The following is a 23,844-nucleotide window of genomic DNA, read 5'->3' as shown; positions in this document are numbered from 1 at the left end:
GAATCAAAGAAAATTAGTAAATCACTGTAAAAACTAAACATCAAAAAAGAAATTAAAGATAAAAGAACCACAACATATCAGAATCAAAATTCAAGACATCATCGAAAATCCAAACAACAATAATTGAAGAAGAAAAAATGAAAAATCACAGATTAACAGAGGTAGGGAGCATCAGAAGGTTGGACATGGCAGAATTGGAGTATAGGTGGAACAGAGCCGACGCGACGGAACAGCAGTTATGCGACGGAGAAAGGTGACTTCGAGCAATTGCATGGGGACAACGGCTTCGAGTAGTGGCGGAGACGACCGTAATGGGGAAGGCTCCTTCAAGCAGTTGCGACACCAGCGTGGAACAATGGTGGTGAGACGACCGCAGTGGAAGGCGGCTTCGAGACATTGCAATGGCGGTGGTGACTCGGCGGTGGCTGGACGGAGCAAGTGAGGGAAGGGCTCGAAACCGAGAGGTAGAGGAAGAAGATGGAGTAGTGAGGGAGTGAGAGTGCTAAGCTAGGGTAAGGGTTACACTTTCTTTTTTTTTAACTAAAGGACGAAACGACATTGTTTCCATCAAAAAAGGGAAAAACAGCCGGGTCTCGATTCAGTTTGATCGGATGATTCCCGATCGGTTCATCAATTCAATCACAATTTTTAAATTAGACAACTAAAGTTTTTGATCGAGTCGCTTTTTTTTCCAATTTACTATTCGACCGGACAATTCAAACCGATTTTTAGAACCTTGATATCTACACACTTGAAATATGTTTGGGAGCAAGTATCATTTTATTTTAGTATTTACAAATTTAACTTAGCTCTTAAAGTCATACAAAGACTAAAATTTGATAAAAAAAAAATTCTTTGTTGGACAATATGATATGTAATCAAGGTCTCATTGAGTTTATTGTCATGTCCTAATTTTTGCAGATTAAACAATATTAAACCACCTAAACTTTGTTCGTATATTTATTCTTTTTTGAAATTATATTTCATCAGTTATTTTAATCATTCGACTGGTTAATTGTTAGTAAACTGCCGATTAAATTTTTATTTTGGTCTCTAAGATTCACACGATTATATATTTTGGTATCCGAAATTCAAAATTCTCTATAGTGGTGCCCTGGATTCAAATCCGGGCATCAAGTTGGTCCTTCAATCTTTCAAACGATGAGTTAGCAAATGAAGTGTTGAGATGACACTCTCCTTACCACACTGGACGCTACAATAGCTAGCTGACGTGGCTTAATTTGTATTTGTACTCAATGTGACTCCTAGAACTCGAATTCCCGTCTTATCACTACCACTGTCGCCTCCCTCCTCCTCCCGTTCTCTTCCTCCATCGTCGCAACTGCACCGCCCCTTCCACCATCAGAGACGACTGCAAGCCTCCACCGCCTTTCCTACTCCCTTCTTTGTCATGAGACCAACTCCTTTTCTTTTTCATTCGGCCATGGTAGCTTCAACACCATCTTCTCTGGCACCCTCCCTCCTTTGGCAAGAACTCGTGTCACAGTGAAGCTCATGGATCCCACAACAACCTCGCAGTAAGGTGAGCACGAGTTCCACAATACAACCTCGCCTCTGTACTCTGCCAATCCCCCTACGTCATTATTGCCATGAGATTCTAATCAACCCAAAAAGACATCATTTCCTCTTCGCCTACGACCTCGTGGTAAACAGAAACTTCCAAGACGCTCTATTGCATAGAAAGTGTCTTGAACTCATGCAGTGGAACAAGGACTTCTTTATTGCATTGGACATAGCAAAAGGTGTTAGTTTCTTTTATAGTTGTGGCCCTTTAATTCAGAGTGATATTAAGCCTTGGAATATTTTTCTTTTATGGTTGTGGCCAGTTTGAAATTGAATCCTAATTTGGATATTTTAGACTGTGGGGGTGATTTTGAGAAGCAAGGAGTGGTTTTTGGAGTGTGATGGTGGTGGATTTGTTGTTGTTAATAATGGTAAAATGAAAAAGAAGAATAAGATAAGAAGAAGGAGAAAGGAGGACGAAGAAGATTAAAATTAAGATTTCAGTGATTATATTAAGTATAAATACAAATTAAGCTACGTCAGTTAGTTGTTGCAGCATTTAACATGACAAAGAGAATGTCATTTTAACACTCTGTTTGCTGACTCATTCTCTAAAAAAATCAAACACTAAATTGGTGCTCATACCTAAATCTGAAGCATCATTATAAAAATTTTATATTTTAAAAACTAAAATAGATAATCACATAAATCTTAGAGAATAAAATAGAGATTACCATCATTGTTTATTAAAGCGTCATATTAAAATACAAGAGTTCTCTTTTAAATTTTAGCTACCATAGATGAAAATGAAAACCACATACAAGCTGCCAAACGAACAAATTCCCCTTTAAACTGTGCAAATATTACACACAGTTAAGTTAGATTCAGAGTAAAAATATTATCATGACGCTATTACTATAATATTCATTTATTATTGACGCTATTACTATAATATTAATTTATTATTGACTAATTAATGGTGGTTAAAGTTAGAGTGTAAGTCTACCTGATATATTATTCAAATTGAGTTGAGTGATTCAATTATTATTATTATTATTATTATTATTATTATTATTATTATTATTATTATTAAATTGATAATAGATATCTTAAAAATACTAGTTAATAAACAGATAAAGATGATAATTTTAAAACCTAATACATTAAAAAGATCCGAATTCTTTTTTTTTTTCGTCTTTTTATTTTCAACATGTCAGCTTACACAGTTCTTAAAATTGTTCTTTATTTATTGTGAATTGTGATATCTCATATATGATATATCCTAATTCTAGCTAATAAGCTAATTAAGAGCAATATAAATTTTTGAATGATCTCACAGTCTTAATAAGTGACGTCATTTCAAAGTTTCTACTAGCAAAAAAGGATTTGCCGATTCAGTACAGTATCCAAGCAAGAAGATAATAGAATAGACCCAAGACAAATGGGCCAGTGCTTGAAGAAAGAGAGGTGACATTAGTGTTCTTTGCTTGCATAATAATGTATATATAATCCCATTGCTGATTTAAGATTTCCAAGGGAAAAAAAAAAGACTCACAAGGGTTCTCTGAATTTGGATTAGTGGTCTTCCGAAACCCATGCCACCTAAGTTCTCAAAACGCGTTCTTAAACAGAGCCAAGCTCTTTTTACTACCCATGTTATTAATAAAAAATACCAACAATTAAATTATATGTACACAAAATATTAATTATTAAATCAGTTATTAATATAAAATATATATAAAAATATCAAATATATTATATATAAATATATAATAATTTATTTAATTATTAATTTTAATTTTTGGTAAATATATAATAATTATTTTGATTTTATTCTTTATTTTTTCTTTATCCAAATCCTTAATTCGGAGTTCAATAGTTGGCGCACACACATGTCATGCTCTCGTTAATATTAATATTATTCAATTCAATTCAATCCAATGAATATCAAGCAGTAGCAGGAGGAGCATAGATACATAGATTTTGTTTGAAACAATAAGCAGATATATTAAATTAATTGAGAAAATTAAAGTAATATCTGAAATCCCTGTCTCTCACTCGTGCAGCTACGAGGAAGCTCACTGAAGAGGCTCATAATCCTGCCACGTTTCAATTTGAAATGCACGCACATCAATCCCTATAAATACCAATATCTGGCACACACTAACTTTCACATTAATTACTATATAGTATTTCTTGAATTAAAACTATATACTATAATCTTTCATACCTTATAGTACCACATTTTGTGCATGGATATGCCTTCTTCAAGTTCCAACCATCACAACCCTACCGGCCCTGCTACTTCTCCCTACAGAGGTGTCCGCAAGAGGAAATGGGGCAAATGGGTCTCCGAAATCCGCGAGCCGGGGACCAAGACTCGGATATGGCTCGGTAGCTTCGAGACACCTGAGATGGCGGCCGCGGCCTATGACGTCGCGGCCCTTCACTTCAGGGGCCGCGACGCCAGGCTTAACTTCCCCGAGCTCACGGCCACCCTCCCGCGCCCTCTCAGCAACAATGCCGACCACATACGAATGGCCGCGCATGAGGCTGCCCTCAGGCTTAGGACTAACACTGCATCGGTTGAGTCAGGTGATAATATATTATCACCTGGCTCGGCCGCTGCAGTGCCGGTCACGGTGAGACTATCCCCAACGCAGATTCAAGCCATCAATGACTCCCCTTTGGACTCACCCAAGTCGTGGATGCAAATGCCTGACACATTCATGATGGATGATTCAATGATGTTTGCAAATAATGGGTATGATCAAACTTTTGATGAGGAAAATGTGCAGTGGAATGATTCCCTTTGGGATCCTTAGATGGATAATTCTCATTAAGGTTCAGGATTATTATTTATTCAGGGTAAGGATGATATTTAATATAACTTATAGTATATGGTATATAGTACAATTTAATTGGTCTTAGGTATAATAGTAGTAATATAATGTATTATTATTGGGAGCTACTTGTTTTGAATTAAATATTTTAGGTGACATATTAATATTTGAGTAAGGGTGGAGGATGACAGCAACTCCATTTGATTTATGCGGTGACTTTAATGACCATATGAATAAGGTGGACTTGAAGAAGAAAATTCAGAATTTTGAAGTCATTGCTTCCTATTGTTTTCATTCCTTCCTTTATTTCAGGAATTGAATGAAGAAAACATAAGAAACAGGGAGCTTTGTTTAGTGGTAGTTGGATTTAATTACTGCAAAAAATAGGCAGTGGTTTACAGCTAAATTAAAATTGTTGATCTTGAAGCATAGACATACCATGTGTGCGTTATAGCAAATTTGATTAACTGAGATGATGGAGAAGAATAATTAATCATGCATCACAACATATATATGTTACTACTGTTTCATTTAGAATTGAATTAAATTTGCAATTGTTTTGAGGGAATGCCATTTGTAACTCTTGCCACACAAAGTAAGGCAGTGTTTTTGGAGGGTCCCATTAATGTAACTATCAAAGTAGGTAGTGCTTTGGGGTAATGAAAAAAAAAACATATATTTAATATTATTAAGAGTTTATTAAGTGTTATAATGTTATGTATTGTATTGTATTGTAGTGGAGGAGACTCCAATGTCACAAAATTGTTTTGCTGGCTGTGTTTCATAGGCCTGTGGTGTCATTTGTTTAATCATCATATTCTATTGTTTAAATAAAGGTATTGGAATTCCATTTGTCAAGTAGATGAAGCACTACTTAGATTTTTTTGTTTCATGAGATCATTTCTTGTGCCAGTATTTGATCTTGTTACTCTCTCATTACTTTCATGCTATTCTATATTTGACAGCCTTTTCTTTTTTGTCTCCTAAATTATAAGGTTACCGAAATTAAGTCATATATAATTAATTATTATTAATAAATTAAATTTAATATTTTAAAATTCATCGACAACATATACTTATTTGGTATTTGGGGTAAAAATTTAATATTGGATAAATACTCTTGTATTTTTTTAAATATTTAAAAAAGAAAATAAAAAAATTGAATATAAAAAGTTAACAAATAAAATACTCAAATAGGCACGAGTGTTTTTCTTTATATATTTTTTTTTTACAAAATAGGTGAAAGATTGTAGATTTTCAACTTGTTTATAGAGCATGATCTAACTTTTTCAGATATTCCGGTCACCTTCAAAATATATAATTTGGTCGATGAGATATTTTGCATTCTTTTTCAGCAGACTAATATAATCGTTATTTAGGTAAAGATGTCTTAAAGCAAAAATAATAATTAAAAATTATTACATAATTTAACATGTTTAACTATCTTGTTTAGTATAATATGTATTGATATTTTAGTTATCATTTTCATATAAAAATATGATATTTTATTATTTTTAAATAGAAAAAATTTTATGATAAATACTTACGTATAATTATTTTTATGTGAAGTAAATAATAATTTAATCAAATTTGTTAAATCAGATAACTATTCTCAAATATTAACACAGAACACAAAACGAAATTCAAACTTTCAATTGACTAAGTAGATTAATGAACTAATCACTAACAAAGTTAAAGTTGTTTTCAACTTTATTTATTTGTTGGTGAGCGGCTGAGCGCTGAACCCCTCTTATTTTTTTTTAATATGGTATAGGTGAGAAAGAAAGAATATTTTTTGGGCTATTAGTTCTCTCCAATGTTGGGCTTATGTTATAATGGACCACAAGCCCAAAAAAAGAGAAAGAAAAGAAAACAAAAAAGCTTGGAGAATTCAAAGGAATTCAGTACCTCATAAACGAAATCTATGGAGGAAGTAAATAAGTGTGGACCATAAAAATGTCGATGATCATTTCCAGTTGGAGTTCCACACGTTTCGCGGCATGGTCTCCAACTTCACCATGTTCATCTTCTTCCACAACTCCTCTTCTCAACTCGGTTAACAATGCATCTTCTCTTTTACCATCAAGAACAAGAAAATTGAAAGCTCTCATCAGTAAGGCTATTGAGAAGAATCAATCTCCCACAGTAACAGTGGACTCAGCTGCAGATGTTGTGAGGAATTTCTATGGCGGAATCAATTCCCGCGACCTCGATTCTGTGGAGGACCTTATTGCCCTCAATTGTGTCTACGAAGACCTCGTGTTTCCCCGTCCCTTTGTTGGTCGTAAGGTAATTTCACTTTCAAGTTGTTGTATGATTTAGGAATTAGGGTTTATTATCTCTTGTATTGTGCAGGAGATTCTAGAATTCTTTAGACATTTCACGAACGCAACCAGCACGGATCTGCAGTTCGTGATTGATGATTTGTCCACTAACGACCACTCCTCCGTTGGAGTCACATGGCATTTAGGTCCCTTCTCATATTCTTCTAATTTCAACTATATTTGCTTCTTTAATTGTTGTATTATTCATTTCACTGTTTGAAATGGTTGCAGAGTGGAAGGGAAAACCTTTTCCCTTTAGCAGAGGATGCAGTTTTTATCGTTTGGAGGTTATCAATGGCAAGAAACAAATAACGTAATCCAGAATTTCAGATAGATTCATTAGCTACCTTACATTAATCAACTCATTCTTTGGAATTTTTATGATTGATCTCAAGTTATGGTTTTTCTGAAAACAGATATGGACGAGACTGTGTTGAACCTGCAATCAAGCCTGGGGATGCAGCTTTGGTATGTGTATTTTTTATTTTGTTCATTCCAATTATAGTTTTCTATTAATCAACCGAGTTTGATTGAGTTGCAAAAATAATATTTCTGTAATGTAATATGAATGCAGGCAATAATCAGGGGTGTGACATGGCTTCTGCAACAATTTCCTCAGTTAGTAGATCGCTTATAGCCTTATAGTGTGATAAAGTTGAAACTACATTATTCTTAGGATATACACAATTACCATGTTAATTTGATTGTACTTGGATACTTGAATTGGGTATCCATAAGATTTGGTTTACCGAAGTTTTTCGGAAGGAATTAAAAGAGATGTATATAAAAATCATCCAAGTTATATCTGTGATTCAGAGACTCACATGTATATGTAATATGCAATATTATCATAGGTGGTGTTATAATGCACAGGGGTAGGGTACTTATATTTCAATCAATCTTCTTGTTCATCTTATTTTAATGGCTACCTGACATTGTAACAATATTTTTCCAACAATAAATAAAATAGAAGATCGTTAAAAAATCTTACTAAAGAAAAACCCAATAGAAAAAAAATTTTAGTGAAAGAAAAAGAGTACAAAATCCTTTGTGATGAGAATTGCCTTATTAAAAACCTTGTCAAGAAAAACCCAATGAAAAAAAATTTGACCAAGGAAAAAAGAATACAGCTCTCCATCTTGTCGACATCATTTAATATCTCGAAATCAGCGCATCTCAATCTGATGTACCAATCTTTTAAAGGAGGATTTCGAAAGTGACTTTGTAAATAAATCTGCTAGATTATCACTTGATCGGATCTGTTGGACATCAATTGTCCCTTAATTTTGAAGATCATGAGTGAAGAAGAATTTGGGAGAAATATGCTTTGTTCTATCACCTTTGATGTATTCGTCTTTAAGTTGAGCAATGCATGTTGTATTATCTTCAAACAGGACAGTAGGAGTTATCTTATGATCAATCAGTCCATATGATGATAGAATATATTGAATCAGACTCCTTAGCCAAAAACATTCGCGACTAGCTTCATGTATCGCTAGTATTTCGGCATGATTAGAGGATGTTGCAGCAATCGTCTGTTTCGTGGACCTCTATGATATAGCTGTACCACCATATGTGAATAGGTATCCTGTTTGAGATCTCCCTTTATGTAGATCAGACAAGTATCCAACATCTGCATAGCCAATTAATTGTGATTTGAATCCATAGGGATAAAACAATCCCATATCAATCGTTCCATGAAGATATTGAAAAATTTGTTTGATTCTACTCCAATGTCTTCTGGTTGGAGAAGAACTATATCTTACTAATAAATTCACCATGAATGATATGTTAGGTCGCGTATTATTAGCAAGATGCATTAGTCCTCCAATGGCACTAAGATATGGTACTTCAGGACCAATGATATCTTCATTCTCTTCTTTAGGACGGAATTGATCCTTTTCCACATCTAAAAATCTTATAATCATTGGGGTACTTAATGGATGTGTCTTATCCATATAAAATCTCTTTAAGATCTTATCTGTGTATGTTGTTTGATGAATAAATATCCCATTTTTTATATGCTCGATCTGCAGGCCGAGACAAAATTTAGTTCTTCCAAGATCTTTCATCTCAAACTCTTCTTTTAGAATTTTTATAATTGTTGGAATCTCTTCAGCAGTCCCAATGATATTTAAATCATCAATGTACACAACAATTATAATGAATTCAAATGCAGATTTTTTTATGAAAACATATGGACAGATATCATCATTCTTGAATCCATTTTTGGCCATATACTCAGTAAGACGATTATACCACATTCATCCAGATTGCTTCAGACCATATAAAGATCTTTGCAATTTGACTGAGTATAACCCTTAAGAATATTCATTGGATGGTTTAGATATCTTTAATCCTTCAGGGACTTTCATATAGATATCATGATCTAATGAGCCGTACAAATAGGCTGTTATCACATCCATTAAATGCATATGCAGTTTATGATATGCAAATAAACTGACCAAATAACGTAATGTTATCGCATCTACTACAGGGGAATACGTTTCTTCATAATCTATACCGGGCCTTTGTGAAAAGCCTTGTGCCACAAGTCGGACTTTGTAGCGCACAACTTCATTTTTCTCATTTTGTTTCCTCACAAATACCCATCGGTATCCAACAGGTTTTACATCTGCAGGTGTATGGACTACAGGTCCAAAGACTTCACATTTTGCAAGCGAGTCTAATTCAGTCTTCATGGCTTCTTTCAATTTTGGCCAATCATTTCTTTGTCGACATTCTTCGACTGATCTTGGTTCAAGATCCTTATTTTCATGCATGATATTTAATGCCACATTATATGCAAATATTTCATTGACAATTGTCTTATTTCGGTCCCATTTCTCTCCTGTAAAGACATAACTTATCGAGATCTCGTCATTTTCACAATTTTCAGGTACCTGAACGTCTTCTGGCGTTAAAACTATATCAAAATTTTGGACAACTGTATGTGTCTTTACTATGTCTTTTTCAACAGAAATCGTATTTACCTCTTTTCTTTTTTGAAGATTTTTATCTTTGAAACCGACAGGTCTGCCACGCTTCTGGCGTGTATTTGCTTCGGTGGCAATTTGTCCAACTGGGGCATCAATTCGAATTGGGGCATTTTTCGCTAGTATATAAGATTTGGTTATCCTCTTTGTATCAGAAAATGCATCAGACAATTCATTTGCTATTCTTTGCAAATGTATAATCTTTTGAACTTCTAGTTCACATTGCCCTGATCGAGGATCTAAATGCATCAACGATGATGCATTCCAATTAAGTTCCTTTTCAGGAAGCTTATTCTCTCCCCCTAATGTTAGAAATTTTGATTCATCAAAATGACAATCCGCAAACCGGGCTTTAAATACATCTCCAGTTTGTATTTCAAGATACCTCACTATAGAGGGAGAATCATATCTAACATATATCCCCAATTTTCTTTAGGGTCCCATTTTAGTGCGATTAGGTGGTGCAATGGGAACATATATCGCATACCCAAATATTCTTAAATGGGAAACATTTGGCTACTGGCCAAAAGCTAATTGCATAGGAGAGAACTGATGGTAACTCGTTGGCCTCAAACGAATAAGTGCTGCGGCATGTAAAATAGCATGCCCCCAAATCGAGGTTGGGAGATTTGTTCTCATTAGCAATGGTCTAGCAATTAATTGGAGGCGCTTAATAAGTGATTCTGCTAACCCATTTTGTGTGTGAATATAAGCTACTGGATGTTCAACACTTATTCCATTAGCCATACAATAAGCACCAAAAGCTTGGGAAGTAAATTCACCAGCATTATCAAGGCAAATTGCTTTGATTGGATTTTCTGGAAATTGTACTTTTAATCGAATAATTTGAGCCAATAATCTCGCAAACGCCAAGTTGCGAGAGGACAATAAGCACACATGTGACCATCTCGAAGATGCGTCTATTAAGACCATAAAATATCTAAAAGATTCACATGGTGGATGAATAGGTCCACATATATCACCTTGAATCCTTTCTAGGAATTTAGGGGACTCAAATCCAATCTTTACTGGTGATGGCCTTAAAATTAACTTTCCCTGAGAACATGCAGCACAACAAAATTCACTAGTTTTAAGAATCTTCTGGTTCTTTAGTGAATGTCCATGGGAGTTTTCAATAATTCTTCTCATTATGGTTGTTCCCGGATGACCCAATCTATCATGCCAAGTTATGAATTCATTTGGGCTAGTAAACTTCTGGTTTACAATGGTATGTGATTCAATTGCACTAATCTTGGTATAATATAACCCAGATGAAAGTGAGGGCAACTTTTCTAATATAACCTTTTTATTTGAATCATGAGTTGTGATACATAAGTACTCATGACTTTCCTCATTCATAGTTTCAATATGATATCCATTTCGGCGAATATCTTTGAAACTCAACAAGTTTTTCAGAGACTTAGTAGATAATAGTGCATTATTTATTACAAATTTTGTTCCTCCAGGAAACAAAATTATAGCTCTTCCGGAGCCTTCTATCACATTGCTTGAGCCAATAATAGTATTAACATACTCTTGTTTTGGCACAAGATGGGTAAAATATATATCACTTTTAAGAATAGTGTGCGAACTTACACTATCCGCAAGGCAAATATCTTCAGAATATGTCCTTGCCATTTTTCTTCAAAAACAAATGATAATAATAATAAAATGAATAGAAGTACATGCACAGTAAAATTATTCACATGAATACTTAACAAACACACATATTAAACTATTTCATCATTGAACAAATAGCCAATATTTCCTTCGAGATCCTCAAAGAAATCAGATACATCATAATGAGTGGTGGAATTTTTAGCATCATTTGAAACGAAATTCGACTCTTTTTCCTTGTCATCTTTTTTCAAAGATGCCTGGTAAAGATTGACTAGGTGCCTTGGGGTACGACAGGTACGTGACCAATGGTCCTTTTCACCACAACGGAAACACTTATCCTCTGTTGATTTATTATGCCCGATATTTCTTTCTTTATCCCACTTCTGTTGAGATCCTATCTTTTGAATATAATTCCTTTTCCTTCCATAATTTTTCTTGTTATTAAAACCTTGTCATTTACCTCTTCTGGGATAATTTGCCGCATTTACTTCAGGAAATAGGGCGGCGCTAGTTGGGCGCGCTTCATGATTTTTCAATAGTAACTCATTGTTGCGTTCAGCAACAAGAAGGCAAGAAATTAACTCAGAATATTTTTTAAATCCTTTTTTCTCGATATTGCTGCTGTGTGAACACATTCGAGGCATGGAAAGTTGAGAAAGTTTTCTCTAACATATCATGATCGGGTATCTTTTTCCCACATAATTTCATTTGTGAGGTGATTCGAAACGTTGCAGAATTATATTCATTTATGTATTTAAAATCTTGTAGACACAAGTGCGTCCATTTATATTGGACTTGAGGAAGTATTACCGTTTTTTGATGATTGTACCTTTCTTCAAGGTCTTTCCAAAGATTTGCAGGATCTTTTAACGTGAGATATTCATTTTTCAATCCTTCATCAAGATGACAATGAAGAAAAATCATGGTCTTGGCTTTATCCTTCTGGGATGCATTATTTTCAGCCTTAATGGTATTTTCAAGATCCATTAAATTAAGATGGATTTCAGCATCTAATATCCATGATAAATAATTATTTCCAGATATATCAAGAGCATTGAATATAAGATGAGAGAGATTTAACATAATGAAAATTTGTTACCTGAGTCTTCCTAAAAATTTGATTAGAATCTCGTGCTGATAACGTGTTGTAAAATAAATATAAAATAAAGAAGAATAAGTAGAAGACTCTAGTACTATAATTACTATCTCAATATAATAAAGATGATTAATATATTTACTAATATTATATGTAAAGAATAATAGAAAAGAGTATTTAAAATACTTGTAAAATAAAAAAGAGAGAGAATTATAGTAGTAATATAGAGAGAGAAAAATATAAAAGAGAGAGAATATTATATTGATTGTTTATTGTTATTACTGTGTATAAACTCAAAACAAGATTTTACCTATTTATATAGATAATAAGCCTTTGTTTTCGATCTTTATTAACTACCAATTTACTTTAAAAAGTAATTCCTTTAGTATAGAAAAAGTAAATCGCCAAATCTCATAAATAGACATTCAATTTGTTTTTATCACAATGATAACCAGTTTGTACATAATACGTGCATTACGAAAATCGCAATTAAAAAATTTCATCTTCATTTTCAAACAGTTTAATAGTCAAACATGTATGACTAATTTATTATCATAATATAACCAACTTAATTGGTCAAAGTGGTCAATTTTCTTATGTGTGTAAGTGTAGAAGTTTGACATAATATATGTTAGTATTTTAGTTATTATATTCACATAAAAATATTTTTATATTGATAGTTATTAATAAACAAATACAAAAAATACTATTTATTAAAATATTGGTTATTAAAACACGTGGTTGGTTGTTAAGAGCTAAAATGATGGTTTTTTTTTCTCTTATGTACGGTTGAAAGTGAGTCGAGTTGAGTAATTAGATTAAGTTCAAACTCGACTCACGAAAATTAAGCTTGGTTCACAGTTTGACTCATTAACAATCGAACCTATTTCGTAAGTTCAAACTCGACTCAACAAAAACTCACGAGCTAGTTTGAGCTCACAAGCTGACTCAAATAATAGAAATATAATCTATAATTTTATATCAATAAATTATAACTTATATATATATATATAATATTTAAAAAATTAAATTTAATATATTATCTATCTATCAATTATAAATTTTTTATTTATGTCTTACATCAAAATTATATATAAAAATGACTATAAAATTTTAAACAATTAAAAATATTAATATATATGTAGAATTATATATTACTATTATATATATATATTAAATTATTAATACGCATATCCTATATGTATTTAACCTATAGTTTTAATATTACAAATATAATCACACCAACTCATGAGCTAATGAGCTAAACTTGACTCATTTAATTTATGAGCTCAAATCCAAGCTCAAGCTCGACTCACCAGCTCACGAGTTCAGTTTATTGAACTATTAATGAGTCGAGCTTGAGTTGGCTTGACTCACTTCCAGCCCTACTCTTACAGTATCCACCAGTCCAGCAAGTAGCAGCAGGCCAAGGACTAATCAATCATGGATCGAATCTTTATTTAAAGATTTACCATTGGCAACAAGTTGTTATATATATAAGGTGAAATTCGAACCCCTAATATTTATTTAAACAGACTAGTGAACTAACCACTAAATCAACCCAATTTACCTACCCAAAATGATGTTTATTATAAAGGGTGTATTGAATAAATATTTATGCATATGTCAAGCTTTTTGGTCCTAAAACACACAAATATTATAATTGGGCCAATATTCGAAGTTAGGCCCATGAGTGTAGGTGTCCGTTTCGGTGGACTAGGGTGCTGCTGATTTGTGGTGAGTGCTGAGTGCTGAGTGCTGAGTGCTGACTAGGGTTAGTCGCATTCCCTTTTGAATTCTTAATAAGTATTTAAGGGTCAGGAATCAAAGTTGAATTGGACATCGTGAGTTTGGTACCAACAACAACAACAACAATGGGATTCTGGGGTTAGTCACCTTCCTCTCCAATTTCACTCTCAACTTTGCAATCACCAAACCTTCTTACTCACTTACTTACTTACTAGCTGGATTACTGGACTTTATTCAAACATTTCAGCTGCATTGCATCTTTCATTCCTTCATTTATGGATAACACCTTAACCTATTCATACTTTTCTCTTTTCTTTTCTTTGGTTAGGGATTGAAGTTAAGCCCGGGAAGCCATATCCTTATCATGCAGACAACATCCAGGGAAAGCTTCATGTCACTCACGTCTGTATCATTTAATTCGCTCTTTTGTTTCAAAAATATAGAATTCTAGGTTTGTTTTGTTAGTTATTGATTTCTACTGCCTTTAATGTTATATTTGAGATGATAGATAATGATAATAGCAATAATTGAGTGAGACACTTGACAGTATGATATGAATCTAGCACTTTATGCATTGTTGGATTTTGATATCTTTCTGAGCCTGATTAAAAGTTTTAGTGTTAGTAATAATTAGTTTCCTTGTGTCTTATTTCTTTGTTGTTCTAAATTCCAGGCTACACTAGGCATTGGTTCATCCAATGAGAAAACCATTCTTCAGTGCTCTTCTGGACACAAAAGTCCAATTTTCTTGTGTTCATTGCTACCGAATAAGATTGAGTCTTGCCCCTTGAATCTTGAGTTTGGTGATGATGACTTAGTGGCTTTCTCCGTCATTGGACCACAAAGCATCCATCTTTCTGGTTATTTTGTCGCAGATGATGGGGATGACCTTAGGGACGACTATGAATAGTATCCTTTTAAAGAACTTCAGTATTTTATTTTTTATTTTATTGTGCTACATTTCAAATTTCTGTTAACTATATTCTGTATTTTTCTTACTACAATGTTAAAGTGATTCATTCCCAGAGGATGTTGAGGGAGATACAGAGGATTCATCTGATTATGATACTGAAGGTGAATATGATGATGACTACACAGATGATAGTGATATGGAAATTTACCGATCTTCGCCTGTCCCAAATAGTGGAGGTATTGATTAGCTGATTGCATTATTATTGACTTTTGTCAAAGCCAGTATCTGATTCTTTTCTGCCTTTTTCCCTTGTGTTGTTTTTTTTTAAATCATTATGTAGTGTTCTAATTGATGCTCATACAAAGTAATAGCAATTATTCTGTATTGCGGCATGAACCTTCTTGTTTATTCGCGTATTCATTCATGCTGTTTGCAAGTAGCAAAGACAGTTGCATTTTTATTATTATTGGCTAATTGCGTTTAATTATACAGTTAGAATTGAGGAAATAGTGGACGATGAAATGCCTGAAAATGAAGAAGATCCAGATCAGAAATTGAAGAAAAAGAAACAGGAAGCTCAGATGAAAGAGAAAGTTAACAAAATGTCTCCAATTAGGGGTGAGACTGGCCATCCTGTTTCGGAAAGTGAAGAAGATGATATGGAAAGTGAAGATGAGGATGGTTTTCCAATTTCTGCTGCTGAGAAAGTTAAATTTGAAGTTAAAGGAAACAATGCACATAAGACAGCTGAGGAGGCTGGCAAAAATGCAGAAGATGTTAATAATTCTCCAAGCTTAAAACGGAAAGTCGAAAGTGCCGATGGAGATGAACCGCAGCAGCAAGACAGGTGAGATGGATCTACTGATTTAGTGACGTCTTACATCTTCCTTGTGCCAACCAGCCTTTGGTTTTCTTAAGTCACTGACAAAGAACACTTTGCATTTTTTTTCCTCTCCTGATAATGATTTCACATAATTTTCAGGAAAAAGAAGAAGAAAAAGAACAAGTTGAAAGAACCTGGTAAAGGGGAAAGTGCTCAGGCACCTGGCAAAAGCATGATGACTGCTACACCAGATGAAAAACATCCAGAGGAGAAGGAAGTTAAGACTACAGAAGTGCATGATGAAAAACCATCCAATGAGTAAGAATTTTCATATGAATAACTACAGTATCACTGTATCAGTCATACTACAGAGTTTTTCATGTTGAAGATATATCACTGAAATATTTTAATCTACAATATGATGTTTTTTTGGGCTAAACTCTCATGATACCCGGCAACTATTTTTGTTGCATATAATACCTTGTAAATTGAGTTTTCATTTTCATTTGGTGTCCTTATTTTCTGTAAATTTGAATTCAATAGGATAACAACTTGTTCAGTATTGTTTTCAATGTTTGAGCATTTAGGATGCTAAATTTCCTCACTTGTGTATTTCCCTCTTCACATTATATATTGTGGTGCTAACTACTTGGATGTGTGGTATTTGTTGGCAGGGAGCTTGTTGAGAAGAAAAAGAAAAACAAAAAGAAGAACAAGGCTAAAGAGTCCCATGGAGGAGAAGCAACTCCAAGTCAAATTGATAAACCTGTTGAAAATAAGTTGTCTGCCTCAGAGAAAAAAGGAAAGAAACAAGAGACAGAAGCGAAGCCATCTCAAGTGAGAACCTTTCCAAATGGGTTGGTTATTGAGGAGATATCTATGGGTAAGCCAGATGGCAAAAGAGCAGCTCCTGGAAAGAAGGTTAACATCCTCTACTGATTGAGTTGGTTGAACTTGCACAAATTACTACTGTAGACTAATGTTATTGAACCTATTTTCCAAATCAATCTCTTTTAATGGGAATCAATTGTTTGGTTTCAGGTCAGTGTTAAATATATTGGCAAGCTGCAGAAAAATGGGAAAATATTTGACTCGAATGTTGGAAGGGCACCCTTTAAATTTCACCTTGGTATATGCAAATTCAGTTGATTTTGTTTTAATTTGCATGGATTTCCTTTCTACATATGCATTTACCTATTTTATCCTGTGATTGCAGGTGTAGGACAAGTCATTAAGGGATGGGATATTGGTGTCAATGGTAGGTTATAATATAGATCTGTGAGTTAATTGATAATTAATATCTTGAACTCTTATTGTATTTTTTTTGTCTCAGGGATGAGGGTTGGGGACAAAAGAAGAATCACAGTTCCACCATCTATGGGGTATGAACTTCTGTTCAGTAACTTCATTTCTTTCTTCTTCACTCTTATTGCTAAGTGTCTTGTTTTATGTTTTCACAGATACGGTGACAGACGGGTTGGAAGTATACCACCAAATTCGTGGCTTGTGTTTGATGTTGAGTTAATTAATGTTGATCGCTGACTTCAACTTTTTGGTCCTTCATATTCAATCTTCTCAGACTGGGAGAAACATTAAGTTACACATGATACATTCATCTCGAGAGTTTTAGCATTAGAGCACAATTTTGTAGGAAATTTTGGATTCATAAGAAGGATTTAATTTTTGTTTTAATATAAAGTAAGGAGATTCAAGACCAAATATAATGAAAGAAAAGGATTGTGAAAATTGTGGCAAATGATATGTATTATTACATTTAATTAATCAACTACTTTTTATTGGGAATTATTATCATTGATAGGACGTGTTCGCAAAATTCAGTTTTTATATTATCTGACGCTGCAAATTCTCAGAAGAAAATTTAAAAAAATGTATAATTCATAATATAAGAATGACAATTCCAATTTAAAAGAACACTCATTAAAGCTTCCATCCATGAGGAGTTTAATCATTCTTCATTTCTTCTAATCGTCTTGATATATACAACTTGTTAAATAAATTTTCAGAAACTCTAATCAATGCATTAAAACATTGCTTGGGTTAAAATTACAAGAACAGCAGCCAAACCAAAAGTCTCAATGTTCCAAAGGTTGGATTCCAAAAGGAAATAAAGAAGGTAAGGTATTAGAGACCAAAGGAAATAAAGAAGGTAAGGTATTAGAGACCGTGACACAACAATTGTAAATATTTAGAGACTGTGACCCCACAATAGACTTCATGTTTCCACAGTTAGTGATTTGAAAATTCGGACTTCATGTTTCCACAGTTAGTGATTTGAAAATTCGGAAAGGAATCCAACAATGAAAAGGATGCTCAATCCTCAACTCTTGTAGTGATTGGGAGGAACAATGTGAGGTGTAAAATACTCGAGGCAACTCAGTTGCATGTGCTTAATGGCAACGCAGTAAAGGAGGTAGCACTAATGAAAGTAACATTAATGAATATAAACATATAAACAATGTCATTGATGCTAACATAATAATATTCACAATTTTTTCAACTCAATTCCAAATTAACTACAATCAAATAATATCAGAAAACTTCTCCTTCTTCCAAATCTTCACTAAGAAAGTTGTTGTCTTCAAAATCCTCTTCCTTAAGAACCAAACCTGTGAGGTTCTTCAACAATGGATTTTCCTTTGTGCAATAACGTGTCAGTGAATGGCCACACAAGTTTTCCAAATCCTGAAAGGACTTGAAAGTATCATCAAAGAAAATTGTTCTCTCCATTTTCTGCATCATCTCCCTTTGTTTCTTCCTTTGCAAGCAAACTCTGTTCTGTTGTGCAGCTTCATTGTTTTTCTTCTTCTCCAATATTAATTTAGCTTTGGCAATAGCAATTGATAAATCTGAACCAGAAAATTGTTTCCTTTTCTCCCCTACATTAGATTTCAAAGGCTTTGAATTTGGCTTTGGCGCTTCTTTCTCTAACTTGTTTTCCTTCTCAGCTAGCCATCTTCCCTCCAAATTCTTCCACTTTGTCTCGAAAAGATCGCTTAACTTCGCGGCGGTTCCATGAACTTCATGCCCCGAGGGGTACTGGGACATGACATTGCGAAAGACCGCTCTGATATCAGCAGCAAATTGATCAGTTTTGTTGTACAAATTGTTCCGTAGCTTCCGCTGAACCCTCTCCAAATCCATCAAAGCCTTTCCTTTCTTGAAATACACTCCGTCTGGATGAACCAATAACCTTCTCAGCGTTACTGAACACTGCATATTCTTGAATTCATCCATACCCGAATAACTTCGTTTCTTCTCCTCTTCACGTTCCTTTATGGCATCAGTAGTAGTACCCTTCTTCATCCTTGAATTTTCTTCACTCTTTTCCAACTTAGCTCTCTTGTTGGCATGAGAATCAAGAACAATACTGTTACGGTTGTTGTTGTTGTTGTCGTTGAACCGATGAACATGGCTGAATAATGTTGAAGAAGAAAAAACTTCTTTTTCGGGTACCCTTTTATGGGCAGCATCTGAATATTTCTTGGGCACTGTAGAATAAGAATTCGCAGGAACAAAGGTTGAAGACTTTGTAACAGAAAACATGGTAGTTAATAGAATGCAACTCTAGTAGAGGATTGTTGACTAGGTGAGAAGGAAAAAACCCTATGAAGTGAAGTGAACTGAAGATTTATGTTTTTGTTAAAGTTGCTTGGAACACAAGAAAATTGAGAAGTCTAGGTTTCTTAATTAAATAGTCAATTTTTTACTAAAAAACTAAAGAAAATTAATTTTTGGGCTAAAAGATCAAGTTTGAGCTAATTTTTTTAATAGATTATTGAGTTAAAATTTGAAATATTTTGGTTAAAACTTAAAAAAATGGGTTAAATTGTTAAAATTATTGTAAAACACACTGCATATTCTTGAATCCATCCTTACCCGAAGAACTTAGTTTATTCTTCTCTTCACGTTCCTTTATGGCATCAGTAGTAGTAGCCTTCTTCATCCTTGAATTTTCTTCACTCTTTTCCACCTTAGCTCTCTTGTTGGCACGAGAATCAAGAACAATGCTGTTACCGTTGTTGTCGTTGAATCGATGAACATGGCTGAATAATGTTGAAGAGGAAAAAACTCTTTTTTCGATTACCCTTTTGTTGGCAGCATCTAAAGATTTTTTGGGCATTGTAGAATAAGGACTCGGAGGAACAAATATTAAAGACTTTGGAACAGAAAATATGGTAGTTAATAGAATGCAACTCTACTAGAGGATTGTTGATTAGGTGAGAAGGAAAAAACTCTATGAAGTGAAGTGAAGAGTTTTATGTTTTGTTATAGTTGCTTGGAACACAAGAAAATTAAGAAGTAGATATTTTTGTCGGTGAATTGGGGCACAGCTTCAAAAGCGCAACACTATAAATTGACTTGGCTTACTCTTCAGTGGAATGCTTAAACTCAAACGGGATTATGAACTATGAAGTATTGGGCATTTGGGCTTCATATTTTGGCAGTGAATCCAATCATTATTTCGGTTTCTATAGTGAAAATTAAAAAAAAAATTCAAATCATGTTGTATTAGATGCAGAACCCTAAATAAGTGAGTTGTGAAGGAGTTACCATCAATGTCAATGGCATCGTGAGCAAAAAAAAAAAAAAAAGTTTGAATGGCGAGTAGATTGAAAATCAGAGAAGAGTTGTCTTATAAATTAGTGGTTCAAAAAATATTACACAATTTATTAAGCTACTTTTATTAATAAAAAATATGTATTATTATTGATTTGAATGGTAAGAAATAATAATGTATTATTGAAAAATAATATAAAATAATTATTTAGTTATTTAGATAAGTTTAATAGAGAGGAACAAAAAAATATGTTATATTCATATTAATTCATCATTTTAAGACTGCATAATTTAATAATTTTGAAATATTATTAAAGAATTAATTTAAAAAAATAAAAGCTCATTTTTTTGTTGAGTATAATAATATAATTTTTTACTTTCTACCATGAATTGGAATAATAAAATATCCAAATATCTAAAATTTAGATATATAACTATACAATTCAATTTATTAAAAATTTAGACTACTACACCACATAAATTTCCTTTTGATATCACCAATTTTTTTCAAATTATTCATATAAGCAATAGTCAACCACATTAACAACGAAGAATAAAAATGGATAAGTTTTAATCATGCATAATACCACCTAAAATTTAACTCTAAACTTAATTTACAAACAAAAATGAACATTTTATATATAATAGAGTAAAAATAAATATTTTATAAATTACATGAAAAATATTAAAAATAATGAAAATATAAAAAAAATAAAAAAGGAAGAACTTACAAAAGCCTATAAAATAAAAATATTAAATATAGTTTAGTAAAGTGAATAAAAAATTTAAATTAGTATAAAAAATTGAATAAAACACTTCAAACAATTTTATATAGATTCAATTTTTTTATATAGAAAAAAAGGTTGATCTTTCTTTGCAGGAACAAAATATCAAAACTTGATTGAAACAAAAAAGGATTTTTTTATTTTTATAAATAAAATAAATATAAAATTTACCGAAATAAATATTTTTACGAGTATTTACCGTTTTAAATAATTCTATCATATCTCGTTTATACTGTGACGAGATTATTTTTCACGTATCTTGTTTACAGTGTAAACAAAATATGGCAAGCATGGCTGGGACGTGTATATCTCGTTTACACTATAAACGATATATATATATTAGAATTTATTTAACATCTATAAAAGGATGTGTAACCCTTGGTATTTTTTACACACATTTCATATCCTTTCTCTATCTCATGTCTCTCTAAAACAAAGCTGAATGACTAGTAACAATCCATTCATAGTTGTGGAGCTTTATCCGAATTGTCATTTAAGAAATGGCGACAACGGGGTGACATTTGAGTGTCAGAATCTGATATTGTTTCACACTCAGCGTGTGGAGACGTTTTTGGATTTAAAGAGTTTGATATTGAGCAAACTTGGGGAGACACAAGCGAGAAAAATCGGAAGGGTGGCGTATAGGTTGCTGGCACCCATGGGAAATGGAATCTTCCGGTTTCGGCTATTTCGACTTCACGGAGACGAGCATGTGCGACTGATGTTCGACATTCACGGGAGGATCATGTGTGAACAGGTAATGGAGCTGTCCGCCAAGGTGGGTCATGGTGGTAGTGGGAGTTCCGCACAGGACATGTATGTGCAGGATGACCGACCTCTCGCACCACCACCCATTCATGTCGCGATTCCGGAGAATAAGGCAGAGGAGGGTGAGGAAGAGTCGGGACGCCACGAGGAAGGGCGAGATCGTCCCTGGGCTGGCTGGCAGTGGGCTGTACGTCAGCGGGCAACTCCGCCAGCCTCGGGTCCTCCAGTACCTCCTGCCCCAATAGATGTCTAACCCAGCAAGCCCCACTTCACCAGTCATAGTACTCCAAGGTCAGCCTCGTATCGAACGTGTGCTGCACAATGATCCGGCAACCGGGCTCAAACCTCTGGTGCCACATATCGTACAACTCCTTCAGCTTGAGCGGCCACCATACATCCTCACCTAGACCAGTAGTAGTCAGGTACCTGTCAATGAAGATGGTGTGTTAGATACTTCCTTAAGTCATAATAACTGAAATCTTTTAACGAATAAGTAAATAGAAATATAGCATCAATCTCACCTATCAAGATTTACCGGGGTGCCTGGTACCTACTGCTCTCCATTGAACTGTCGTTTCACCCGATCAAATGGTGAAAACGGACGATATTGAAGCACACTAGGGGGACGGCTGACAACCATGTCCCCCACTCCTCCTCCTCATGAAACCATGGTGGACACAAAGCCTGCAGGGCGGGATCATCGTAGACTCTCCATGCAAACTGAAGAAAGAAAGTTTTCAGTGTAACACAAATACAATTATTAGACGAAAAGTTTCGAATTATCCATATAACAATCATACTAAACCATACGATTTCTATATAATTATCCAAAATAAAAAACGTGCGTATTTTACAACTAACCTCGTCGAAATGTAGCCGGTCAAGGAAAACCCTCCAACGCAGGACCCTGACCTCATGCTGATCCCTGCTCTGCTGCGGCAATCCAATCAACCTAACACATCGAAGGAGAGCATATACGGTTCGTTAAGTAACATATCAAAAGTTTTGACAAAGTTATTTAACTCAAATACATAAAAATACATTTCTCACCTCGCAGCCAGCGGATACTGGTAGACGCCTCTATCTGGTGGACACCACTGCGGGAATCTCTGATAGATCTAGAATATCAACAACGGAGTGCAACCAGCGATGTCCGTGACGCCCCGCTGAACTGCCAAAGATAGAGACTGATACGTCCAGACCAGCACAGCCGAGCTCCACAAAAACGCTCTACACTTTGTAAAGTCCCGGAGCAGCGGTAGCCAATGAAGGTGCACCAGATTGTTGGACTTATCGGTCATTAGATACCCTCCGATCAATAACATGATATAACACCTGGCGTACTGTCAGAGGTTCTCGGAATCGTCAGTCTGGGGCATCTGGCGAAAACAAACCCGTAGTCACACAAGTTTCAGCGTGAACAACTCTTTCCTCTGAGCCGCCTGCTGTGCTACCGCGGGAGGCCTGACACCGAGGAACTTCTCTACCAACGCCCACGTCTTCGTATGGTACCACCTACCAAAGTCACGGAGGCACCCCCACGGGGTTACCATGTGCACGTAAGCCCAGATGGTACGCCACGTCCTGCAGGGGGATAGTGACCTCACCCCACGGGAGATGAAACGTGTGCGTCTTTGGACGCCATTGCTCCACCAGTGCCGAAATTAGGAAGTTGTAAAAAGTAAAATCTCTGAGTGGCATGGTGTCGCAGAATTCAGTCTTAGCCAAATACGGGACGATGACGTCCGGTGGAGGTAAAGTATGGCTCACTCGCCGGGGCAATAGGAGGCGAGGCCTTTGATTAATGACAAACAAAAATAATATT

General features: G+C 34.5%; 4 protein-coding genes across 4 annotated transcripts; 3 read left to right on the top strand and 1 right to left on the bottom strand.

Moving 5' to 3' along the window:
- The first annotated feature begins 3,721 nt into the window (after nucleotides 1-3,721).
- On the top strand, nucleotides 3,722-5,150 carry LOC130979443 (ethylene-responsive transcription factor ERF021-like). Its single transcript, XM_057902890.1, has one exon. The coding sequence runs from the start codon at nucleotides 3,777-3,779 to the stop codon at nucleotides 4,347-4,349; it is 573 nt and encodes a 190-aa protein (XP_057758873.1). The 5' UTR covers nucleotides 3,722-3,776; the 3' UTR covers nucleotides 4,350-5,150.
- Nucleotides 5,151-6,261: 1,111 nt separating this feature from the next.
- LOC130979442 (uncharacterized) lies at nucleotides 6,262-7,590 on the top strand. The gene is made up of 5 exons (XM_057902889.1): nucleotides 6,262-6,656; nucleotides 6,723-6,837; nucleotides 6,923-7,004; nucleotides 7,108-7,159; nucleotides 7,266-7,590. The coding sequence occupies exons 1-5, from the start codon at nucleotides 6,324-6,326 to the stop codon at nucleotides 7,326-7,328; spliced, it is 645 nt and encodes a 214-aa protein (XP_057758872.1). The 5' UTR covers nucleotides 6,262-6,323; the 3' UTR covers nucleotides 7,329-7,590.
- Nucleotides 7,591-14,183: 6,593 nt separating this feature from the next.
- On the top strand, nucleotides 14,184-17,684 carry LOC130982059 (peptidyl-prolyl cis-trans isomerase FKBP53). Its single transcript, XM_057905905.1, has 11 exons — nucleotides 14,184-14,290; nucleotides 14,481-14,554; nucleotides 14,826-15,061; nucleotides 15,165-15,301; nucleotides 15,558-15,912; nucleotides 16,048-16,206; nucleotides 16,563-16,809; nucleotides 16,930-17,017; nucleotides 17,105-17,146; nucleotides 17,222-17,270; nucleotides 17,349-17,684. Exons 1-11 carry the CDS (start codon nucleotides 14,278-14,280, stop codon nucleotides 17,428-17,430), a joined length of 1,482 nt encoding a protein of 493 aa, XP_057761888.1. The 5' UTR covers nucleotides 14,184-14,277; the 3' UTR covers nucleotides 17,431-17,684.
- Nucleotides 17,685-18,438: 754 nt separating this feature from the next.
- On the bottom strand, nucleotides 18,439-19,452 carry LOC130980524 (uncharacterized). Its single transcript, XM_057904193.1, has one exon. It carries the CDS (start codon nucleotides 19,450-19,452, stop codon nucleotides 18,439-18,441), a length of 1,014 nt encoding a protein of 337 aa, XP_057760176.1.
- Nucleotides 19,453-23,844: the final 4,392 nt, after the last annotated feature.

The sequence above is a fragment of the Arachis stenosperma genome, chromosome 5 (genome assembly GCF_014773155.1).
Source record: "Arachis stenosperma cultivar V10309 chromosome 5, arast.V10309.gnm1.PFL2, whole genome shotgun sequence".
Lineage (NCBI taxonomy): Eukaryota > Viridiplantae > Streptophyta > Magnoliopsida > Fabales > Fabaceae > Arachis > Arachis stenosperma.
This window is presented reverse-complemented; position numbering and strand designations above follow the sequence as displayed.

What these genes read in the sequence shown, in the direction of transcription:
- LOC130979443 (XM_057902890.1), top strand. Translation starts at nt 3,777, where the DNA reads ATGGATATGCCTTCTTCAAGTTCCAACCATCACAACCCTACCGGCCCT.
- LOC130979442 (XM_057902889.1), top strand. Translation starts at nt 6,324, where the DNA reads ATGTCGATGATCATTTCCAGTTGGAGTTCCACACGTTTCGCGGCATGG. An exon ending in TGGAGTCACATGGCATTTAG is followed by an intron (nt 6,838 to 6,922) that starts GTCCCTTCTCAT and finishes AAATGGTTGCAG; the next exon opens with AGTGGAAGGGAAAACCTTTT. An exon ending in AATGGCAAGAAACAAATAAC is followed by an intron (nt 7,005 to 7,107) that starts GTAATCCAGAAT and finishes TTCTGAAAACAG; the next exon opens with ATATGGACGAGACTGTGTTG.
- LOC130982059 (XM_057905905.1), top strand. An exon ending in ACCCTTTAAATTTCACCTTG is followed by an intron (nt 17,018 to 17,104) that starts GTATATGCAAAT and finishes CTGTGATTGCAG; the next exon opens with GTGTAGGACAAGTCATTAAG. An exon ending in ATGGGATATTGGTGTCAATG is followed by an intron (nt 17,147 to 17,221) that starts GTAGGTTATAAT and finishes TTTTTGTCTCAG; the next exon opens with GGATGAGGGTTGGGGACAAA.
- LOC130980524 (XM_057904193.1), bottom strand. Translation starts at nt 19,452, where the DNA reads ATGTTTTCTGTTACAAAGTCTTCAACCTTTGTTCCTGCGAATTCTTAT.